The sequence below is a fragment of the Raphanus sativus genome, chromosome 5 (genome assembly GCF_000801105.2).
Source record: "Raphanus sativus cultivar WK10039 chromosome 5, ASM80110v3, whole genome shotgun sequence".
NCBI lineage: Eukaryota > Viridiplantae > Streptophyta > Magnoliopsida > Brassicales > Brassicaceae > Raphanus > Raphanus sativus.
In genome coordinates, this window is record NC_079515.1 from 5,451,856 (window position 1) to 5,462,598 (window position 10,743).

At 33.7% G+C, this 10,743-nt stretch overlaps 1 protein-coding gene and 1 non-coding gene across 2 annotated transcripts; both read left to right on the forward strand.

Annotated features, from left to right (window-relative positions):
• The first annotated feature begins 1,123 nt into the window (after nt 1-1,123).
• On the forward strand, nt 1,124-1,230 carry LOC130495298 (small nucleolar RNA R71). Its single transcript, XR_008934570.1, has one exon. It is a non-coding gene; the product is annotated as a small nucleolar RNA R71 (small nucleolar RNA).
• A 5,813-nt stretch (nt 1,231-7,043) lies between these two features.
• LOC108862832 (GDSL esterase/lipase ESM1) lies at nt 7,044-8,987 on the forward strand. Its single transcript, XM_018637085.2, has 5 exons — nt 7,044-7,361; nt 7,452-7,570; nt 7,732-7,932; nt 8,029-8,284; nt 8,487-8,987. The coding sequence occupies exons 1-5, from the start codon at nt 7,103-7,105 to the stop codon at nt 8,810-8,812; spliced, it is 1,161 nt and encodes a 386-aa protein (XP_018492587.1). The 5' UTR covers nt 7,044-7,102; the 3' UTR covers nt 8,813-8,987.
• The last annotated feature ends 1,756 nt before the right edge of the window (nt 8,988-10,743 follow it).

The following is a 10,743-nucleotide window of genomic DNA, read 5'->3' on the forward strand; positions in this document are numbered from 1 at the left end:
TGTAACCTGAGCTTCACTCATCTGCTTCTCAAACAAAGCCTTGTACTTCTGTAGCAGCTGCTTCTTGAATCTACCAGGGAATGGAAGCTTTGGTTCATAGGGAGGGGGGACAGGAGAGCTCTCACTAGCTGGAGCAGCAGATTCACCATCTTTTGTTGTTTTCTTCTCTTCTCCAACCTTTCCTTTACCCTTGGCTTGCACAATCTTCTCCAAGATCTCAGCATCTGTTTTCTCATCAACAATGACCACTTCATCATCTAGGTTAATGGCCACCTCCTCACCTTGTTTCTCAGCATCCTTGGTGAGGGTTACAGGAGTCAACTGCTTACCACTCCTAAGTGTGACAGCTTTTGCTTCCTTGGGGTTTTGATCTGACTTTCCAGGTAGAGATCCTTGCTGGCGGGTCTGGTGGGAGCTCATGGAAGCAAACTGATTCTCCAAATTCTTGACAGAAGAAGCAAAGTGGGTGAATTTGTTGTTGAGCTCATTGTAGCTCCCATCAATCTTGGAGTGAAGGTTCTTCAGCTCATAGCCCACATGCTTCTCACTTCTAGTCTGAGACTCCAAGATCTGTTTCAGTAAGGCATCAGTGTTGCTCTGTTGAGGGGCAGAGGAGCTAGGAGAGGAGTTTTGCTGAGGCTGATAGTTGCTCTGCTGGTTGTTTCGAAGCTGATAACCACTCTGTTGGTTGTTTGAATAGGGCTTCTGTTGGTAGTTATTGTACTGAAAGTTGGGTTCCTTCTTGTACCAGCTACCATTACTGTTGATGAAACACAATTCTTCTTGCCCTTCCAAACCCTCAACCTCATTGACAGTAGGAGGTATCTCCTGGCTTGGGTTGCCAACAAAGTTTACCTGCGCTTGTGTGGTCTTATCAGCAATGAGTTTGTCAATCTTCTCCTGAAGAGCCTTTATCTCATTCCTTGTTTGATTGTCATCACTTCTGCTGCTTCTGTCATGGTCTCCACTGTAGACTGCATCACTCTTAACCATGTTGTCAACCAGAGCCTCTGCCTCTTCCTCAGTTCTCCCCAAAAAGAACCCATTGCTAGCTGTATCCAGTCTGGCTCTGTACTTAGGAAGAGCATCTCTGTAGAATGTGCTCAGCAAGCTCTCCTTAGAAAATCCATGGTGTGGACACTGAGCTTGGTAACCATTGAATCTCTCCCAAGCTTCACTGAATCCTTCCAAGTTCTTCTGTTGGAAGCTGGAGATCTCATTCTTCAACTTAGCAGTTCTTGAGGTAGAGAAGAACTTCTCCAAGAATGCCCTTTTGCAGTCTTCCCAAGTGGTGATGGAGTCACTTGGTAGAGACTTCTCCCATTGACGTGCCTTATCCCCCAAAGAGAAATGGAATAACTTGAGCTTTAAGACATCCTCTGACACACCATTAGTCTTTGACATACCACAGTAGCTGTCAAACTTATCCAAGTGATCAAATGGGTCCTCCACAGCCAGACCATGATACTTGTTGTTCTCTATGTAGTTGAGCAGCCCTGACTTGATCTCAAAGTTGTTAGCAGCCACAGCTGGTGCTCGAATTCCAAGTCTAGGACCATGGATGTTGGGGCGGTCATAAGTGCCAATGGGGCGAGCTGGTCGCTGTTGAGGTCCATTGGGGTTCTGAGGATTTTGTTGTTCTTCCATTGCAGCTTCCAGTGTCTGCAGTTGAGCTTGTTGCTCTTCTTCTCTTCTTTTTCTAGCACACTCTCTCTCTAAAGCTCTGATGTCTGCGGCTCTTGGAACAAGGTTTGATGTACCTTTGCTCCTCAAGTTCATACACCTGAAAATCACAAAGAGGTGAAGAAGAGAATCAGTAACTTACAAAAATAAAAATGACTTAGTCTCAAGCAAATGACTAAATCTCAATGTTCAAATCAAACTCAGAATTTGGCAACGGCGCCAATTTGATGTTAGGAGTTTTGAGCTCCTAAGTCAAATGATAGTATAGTGGTAGTAAGTTGTCGAACCAAATCTGAGGGATTCAAATACAGAGAGAATGCAAGTATTTGCCTAATCTAAGTGCAGCCAGTGATTTGATGATTTCTAAACTAGAGATTAAAGCTAATGCAAAGCAATAAAAATGATACTTTTAAGCTATTGGAAAGGAGAACTCATGGGTGTAGGGATTTCAGACCTTGGGTGATCAGGTTTCGAACTAAGGAATGTAAATGATGAATCAAACTATCAACCTTAAGCCTAGACAAAATTCTAAGCAAGCTCTATGTCTAGATGAATGCTCATTTGCTAACATGTCTCAAACATCAAATGTCTTTGGTTGAATAACATGCAAGCAATCATTACTAACAAGTCTATTAGCTATCTTAGCATCTTTAACAACAAATCTCTTTGGCAAAGTACACTAAAAGCCTAGGAGAGTTGACTCAGGCATTTCATCAAACACCTGTCGGGTGAGAAATGCCTAGAGATCACCCTTTGAGTGGCCTACTCAAATGATGCATTAAGATCACTCTACTATGCAAGGAACAAGTATGATCTATACCTAAACATCCTAGAACTAGCCTAATCACCCTTAATCACCCTAACCCATGAATTCAAAAGGTGATTACTCACTAATCTCCATGATTCCTCTTAAACCCATGATGGGTTTCAGATTAATCATGTAGAGAAATAGATGAGAGATCACAAGAACAATAACAATCAATCCAAAAGAGAACTTTTCTTGAGAGAGTTTTGTGTTCTTCAATAGATCAAAGATTCTCTGCCAATGGTGGCTACAAAGAGTACTTAAACATTAGGTTTTCCAGTGCAAAAACGTGCACAATAAATTGCAAAAAAAGGTCCTTCAAAAATAATAAAATCGTGCAGCTGGTGACGCGGAGCGACGTCAGAGAATCGCTCCAGCACGTCGCTCTGGCTTCGGGAGCGACCTCGGGTGGTCGCTCCGAGGGGTCGCTCTGACCGTGTTTCTTCGTGTCTCCGAGTGTTGAGAACGCGAGCGACTTGGAGTTATCGCTCTGGGAAAGTCGCTCTGAGAGGTGGGGCACAGCGACTCCATAGGGTCGCTCCGGGAAGGTCGCTCCAGTGCTTTGCTCGTCCAATGATCACCTTTTTCACCTCTTTTGAGCTCCAAACACATCCAAATGTCTCCAATAACTTCACTTGGCACTCCAGTACCTAATAGAGACTTATGCATGCAAAATGCAGCCTAAACATGTCTAAATCCTATTCTATATGATGAAAATGCATATGAATGAATAGTTAAAACAATGCAAATATGCAAGACATCAGATTGTCTGACAAGAAGTGTTAGGAAGCAAACATCTTTCGTTGTTCATATGGGTACAGAGTTACCGGAGTAGTTTTCAGAATCTTCATAGAGTCTGTTATAAGTTTATGACAAAAAAACAATATTTTTTCTTATTTAGAAATTTGTTCATGTTAATTAGAAACCTTTTGTATGATATAATTTTAAAAATTCTTATCTATAAATTTTCACGTTACTTAAACATCATAATTACTATTAAATTTTATTTAATTACTTTTAATATCTAAATCAATATTTTTCTGCAATCATAAATTTTTCAACTTAATAATACATGGATTTTCATATCTTTATTTTAATAAATAACTAAATCTATATATTGGAACCATCGATATAAATATTTCAATATCTAAGATTCTACTTTATTCACAAAAATATATTTTTTTCCTCGGTAAAAATACACTCCTATTATTTTTGATACAAAAATTCATTCGTCTTTGAACACATGAAAGATCAATGAATATTATAATGTAAACTTTATAATGAAAGAAGACGTCAAATAACTTAGTTAACTAAACATTTTATCAAGGAAACATTTATAACATATAATAGAACCTGCTAAAACTTTATTATTTATAATGTTTGTTATTCCGCCTGAATCGGTACTTCAGTTTGGAGTTAAGTGAATTTAATTTCTACTTAGTGCATGTTGCCTTCACGATAGAAAATCAAATATGTTATTTACAAGAAAGTTTTCTAAAACATTAGGTAGCTTTAGTTGAATTATGTGTATGTATAACTTTTAAATGTAAAGTTATATTTTAAATAATGCAATTTTAAATTGATTTTAAACAATAATTTTTAATTTTATTTATTTATAAATTGTATAATTGATTTGTGATAATAATAAAAAATATTCCAATTGAAATAACCATACAAACAGTAAAAACTAACTACACCAGATTAAAATCAAACTAGAATTTAGAAACAAATACAATAACAAAATTAAATATTCTGCAAAATCAAGTATATTAAAAAGTCACAATTAAAGAACTCACAAATAACATGTTTAACTAAAATAATATAAAATACAAATTAAACTAAAAAATTAATAATTATTACAATTTAGATTTTACGTAGATGTTATTTCAGCATATATATGCGGATGAGTCACCTAATAGACTTATATTTCTGTGGTCACATAAGTTTACTGTTTTGGGAATTTTTAAACCAAAATTGCTTAACTTATCAAAATTTGCCTAGCACTGGACCACCCATATGTGACTAACCCGATAAAATGTTTCAATGCTAGGAAAATCTCAAATCACAAGAGAAAGAGAGCTTGGTATAGACTCTAATAATATATATTGTCCGGTTCAAGAATGATGAAAATAATTTCATACAATACAAAATTTGGAGCATTAATTATTTTCTGATCTGAACATTAACATTAACATGCAGTGTATAAATTTGTCAAAAAAAAACATGCACTGTATAATTTAATTTTTATTTTGTAATTTTGTAAACTAGATTAAAAATTTTACTTTCTTCATAAATAATATCTGAAAAGATAAGATTATTTTATTTTGAAATGTTATAACAAATATTATAGATCGAGAGAATTAAATTGGTAAAAGTGTGTCTACAAGTTTAATTCGGTTTTATTTTACCAAAATGTATTTAGTTTTATCTAGTTTACATAGTCTAAATGAGTCTGTTGTTGCTGACAAAAAAAATATTTAGTTTTAGATCTCAAATTTATGTTTTCTTGTACTTCAATATCAATTGTTTTGGGAATTCAAAGCAATTATATGTGTGTTGTGGGATGTGATAATCTCTTGATTTTGATGAGTTTTAGATTTAGATTTTAGTTTATTATGATTATTTTAGGTTCTATCTAGGTCTTTACGTTGCAATTCATATTCATTTGCATGTTATAGGGGTTGGAGGAATGCACATTTGGAAGTTTTGGGTCAATTTGAGATGACATATTTCAACTCAGGAAGTCCGGGGTCAGAAATGAAGCTATCAAAAGTTCAGGTACCAAGGTTAAAAATTTGGAATATTCGCTGGGGTAAATTATTCACACTTCAAAGTCTGGGTCCAAATTGAAAGTTATCAAAAGGTCAGGGACCATAAATGTAAATATGAAGAAATCAGCCATTGTTGTTGCTCGATCTTTCTTCTCACCGGACTGGTTGATGACGGCGAGCCGTTGCGAGAACGAACACGACGAAGAGGTGTTGACAACGAGAGCGTGCTTGTTCCGGTGTAAACGTAGCCATGAGTTGGATTTGAATCTGTGAATGGCTGGAGCTCGCGGTGGCTTGGAACGATGGAGCAGAGATACGATGGACAGATTAATCTGTGGGCCAATATTAATTTGTTACTATTTCTAGAAATCTTAGTTTGTTACAGATCTTCTTATTGCTTAGATTATGAAAGTTTATGTATTCTTAGCTTCGTAGATCATTACTTCTTTCTTCGTGGATTTGATCCTAAATTACTACATCGATATATCATTTGATTCTCGTAACTTGTAAATTAAATTAATTGACATATAGTAAAACACAGTAATCAAAAAGGTCTCAATCCCAAAACTAATAGAAAACTAGAATTCCATCCACATTTTGCGTGAATACTTTTTTATTTTATAAATATTTAACTTTCATATTATTATAAAAGTTATAAATATATGATTTATATTTAGATTATCATTGTATACTATAATCAATATTTTATAAAAATATCTTTGAATTTTTGGTAAAATTGTTTTCTCTCAATAAATTTTGTTATAATTAAAATAAACATTAAATTTATAAATAAAATTGATTTGTCATTAATATTTTTAATTAATTACTAAAAATTTTTATAGTAACATATTTTGTAAAATAATACATGAACTAAAAATTAGTATTATTTTTTATATAATAATTTATAGACAATATATTGCCTTCAGTTTCAAAATAGATAAAATGATAATATATAATTGTAGATATAAAAGTCTAACATATGTTAGTAATTTCATTTTTTAATGAAATATTACATACTTTACGAAATTTTAACCCGTTTATAATTTATTTAAATAAAACCGTTTAACATACTTTTGTCATATATAATTTATAGAACCCATCTATTTAAATATAATATAGACTATAATTATAAAATTTATACAGATAGCATAGAATTTTTATTTTCTTTTGTTTTATGATAAAATTTTAATTATCATTAATTTATAATAAATTTACATTACTAACTATGAAATTATAATGCATTATTTTATGAAAAAAATATTTAAAAATTTGGTAAGATTTTGTTAGATGTTTTAAACAGATTTTGTTATAGCTAAAAATAAATTTCAAATTTTGATTTATTATTAATATTTTTTATTGATTATTAAAATTTAATGTAAGTATTCAAATTTGTCACGTTAAGTAATTAATTAATGTTATTGTTATTACTTTTCAACTGTAGATAAAATATAAAATTTTAAATTAATAGATTAAAGGGAGATTAAATATATAATTCAACGACAATTTGTTTGGTATGGGCCTGATATAATGTACATATAATTGCCTTTCAAATCACCATGATAGCTTACAGAAATCTCAAATCACAAGAGGAACAAGACTTGGTATGGGACCTGATAATGTACATTTGTCCGGCATGCAATGTAATATTACTATTTTTTTATTAGATTAGAAGATTTATTTTATTTATTTATCACTTCTGCCCAAAAAAACTAGAAAAGATAAGATCTTTTTTTCTTTGCAAATTATATATTTCATAGTATTTTGGCAATATAAATAGACCAACGGACTGTGAAGTTCACCACCACCACTTCACTCTCTACCTCGAATACTTGATATCTTGGAGATGGCAGGCAAGTTTAGTTTTGTGAGTGTCATGGGAGCACTATTGGTGTTAACCATCTTCCATGATCCGATCATCGTCAACGCCGGCCAAGGTGTTCCGAATGTAGCACTGTTCACTTTTGGGGACTCTTACTACGACGTTGGAAACAAAGCGTTTCTAACCAAAAAACTCCCTCCACAAACCTTGTGGCCTTACGGCAAGTCCCGCGACGACCCCAACGGCAAGTTTTCAGACGGCTACATCGTCCCCGACTTCATCGGTGCGTTCTTTATTAATACTCTTAAGATCACTTGTGTATATATAACGATATAAACATGCTAAATTTGTTTTAATCATGGTGATTATATAGCTGAATTCATGTCCATTCCAAACGGAATCCCGCCGGCGCTTAAACCTGGTGCTAATTTTTCACGTGGAGCTAGCTTTGCCGTCGCCGACGCTTCTATTCTTGGGGCTCCTGCGGAAAGTGTAAGTTCGCTTTCACTAAAGCACACAAATTTGGATTTGTTTACCCTTTTTTGTATATAACATCTGAGTATACAGCTTTTGTTTTAATATAGGTCGAAATTAATGTTGTCTAGTTGAAAAGAAAAATTACATTCGATTTATATGTTGTTATGTATATCCAGATGACACTGACTCAACAAGTGAACAAATTCAGAAGTATGATATCAACTTGGTCCGACGACTACATCGAGCAATCATTGTTTATGATATATATCGGGACAGAAGATTATTTGAACTTCATCAAGGCCAATCCCACTGCGGATGGTTCTGCTCAACAAGCTTTTGTCACTTCCGTCACGAACAAATTAAAGACCGACATCAACGTAAGTTGCCGACAAAAAAAAAATATATATATATATATATATATACACACTTTATGTTCATTTTTCTCACTATATAGTATTCGATTATTTTTACAGTTGTTATACTCCTTGGGAGCTAGTAAATTCGCAGTTCCAACGCTAGCACCATTGGGTTGCTTACCGATCGTGAGACAAGAATACAAAACTGGCAACGACTGTTACGAGCCACTCAACAATTTGGCCAAACAACACAACGAGAAGATCGGTCCGATGTTGAACGAGTTTGCTAAAAAACCCAACGGCGGTTTTCAGTTCACCGTCTTAGATTTCTACAATGCTGTTCTCCGCAGGACAATAAGGCATACTGCCTTCCGTAAGTCAGCATCATAATGATTATAATAGTAATTGCGCAGTATAATGTTTAATACATTTTCAGGGATCTTATAATTATTAGAAGTCTTATAAAGTACAATGCAAACAAAAGAAAAAGAAAAAAAAACTAATACAAACCAAACTATACGTAAACCATATACGTAAATATATAATGAATTTCAATGATTCACGTTGATGTACAGGGTTTTATGTTACCAACACATCGTGCTGCGGGGTAGGGACTCACAACGCGTATGGTTGTGGAATGGCTAACGTGCACTCGAAGCTGTGTGAGTACCAAAGATCTTACTTCTTCTTTGACGGACGTCACAACACTGAGAAAGCTCAGGAAGAAATCGCTCATATTTTCTATGGAGCCAATACTAACGTGGTCCAACCAATGACCATACGTGAGCTAATCGTTTATCCGGCTAAGGAGAACATGCTTGAGTTTTGGGAACCCAACAACCTATCTACTCGTCGTCGACGTTCATCTCGTGATAACCTCGATTTATCAGCTTATTATTGAAATATAATTGTGCTGAATCTTTCGTTATGTATGTGAGCCTACGAATATGGTATCCTAGCTGTAATGCTTGGTAACTATGTTCGTGCCGTCGAATAAATTGCGTGATATGTATTAGTATGTTTTCTAATCTACGGAAAATATAATAAAAAGGGTATTACAATTCCCTTATTTGTCTCGGAGCAAGACTAGATCCCTTAGAAGTCGCCGCCCAGTCATAAATTCTGACCTGTAACCCCATCAAAAACAGTTTCGTTGATTCACATGTTCATTTCCAGTGACAGAAAAAAGAAATAAATACAAACTATAAATTCTTGTGTAACTAAATATATTTTTATATGTTAGGTACATATATTGGAATCATTTTTTAAAACGTGAAATGTGTGTTAAGTTGTTAACTTACCAAGATTGCACCAAATTTTAGCAAAAAAAAACTTACCAAGATAGTCCGAAAGTGATATATTACTATAAATACATACGTATAGTTTCTGACCTTTAGTGGTCAGTACATATGTATGTTAAGTTGTTAACTTACCAAGATAGTCCGAAACTATACGTCCAATAGCTTCTCCGGAGGAGAACTGGCGTCAACAAATTTCATATTAGCTAACCTTTTGCTGCTGAGTCAAGAGTCAATACTATCAATGGCAACTATTGTATTCTATTGATGGAAACAAGTGCACCTCAGTCTGACGCAGGCGGGCATTAAGCCATTTCCTCAGTATGACGCAGGCCGGCACTAAGCTATTTCGGATGAAACATTTGCTATATGCTTTCATTTTTATAGGTTCTCATAAAAAAATCCAAATATATATATATATATAATTTTTTTAGTGATTATATAAAGTCCATATTAGGTTTGTTGTCTTATTAACTCAAACTAAAGTTTAATATGCTAAACAACATAACAATTTAGTGCCCTAATAAATTAGAAAAGTCCAAAAACTAAAATCTTAACTTAAAAGATGTAGACTATAGTTTTTTTTGTGAGAAAACTTGTGTTTTATTAATTTTTATTATTTCCTGTAATTTAGTATAATAGGTCCCATTTTTTTTTTTAAGCTCTTGAAATTTTAGGACTGGCACTATGACGCCATATATTTAATGTATGAAAACTTTATTTATATATATACGTTTAGAAAAAGTTCCATATATACAAAAAATCCCATTACAGTATTTTATTTGATCAAATCATTTATGTTGAAAGGGATCTCTTGATGTCTAGGGAAAACAAGATAGTGTACAATGGGACCTTTAATAATTACCGACATCAACTCTAGGATTATCGTGAATCACGAGAGCGACACTGTAGAAACTCGTGCGTCCTTTTCTGTTTCTGAGAGCTACGTATTTCGCATGCAATGGTGGTTTAGGATATTTCCAACCCCACTTCATATTTTACTCCAAAATTAAGAATGGAATTGGAAATGGAGTGGGAAATGGAGTGATGACAAAAAAATAAAAGCATTACTCCATTTATAGAGTAATGCTTTTACTTTTTGGTCATCACTCCATTTTCCACTTCATTTTCAACTCCATCTCAATTTTGGAATAAATTATGGAGTTGGGTTGGAGATGCTCTTAACGCAGAACAAATATCAAAAAGTTGGTGCAATTTTCTTTTTGGTGCAAAAAAACAAATTTCAACTGAAAGAAAACTTTTTGTAAACCATTATACGCATAGATACGAAAAACTATATACTTATATTAATATATATAACAATCTTAAGAAAAATAATAATAGCATATATAATGCAAACACGGCAATATTTATTTTGCTGTAATGCACATATACAGTGAAACCTCTATAAATTAATAATGTTGGGACTACACCAAACCTATAATTTTTATTAATTTATAGAGATTATTAATTTAACGAGATACTAATTGAACCAAAAAATCAATTTAAGACTATGAAATTATATTAATTTATA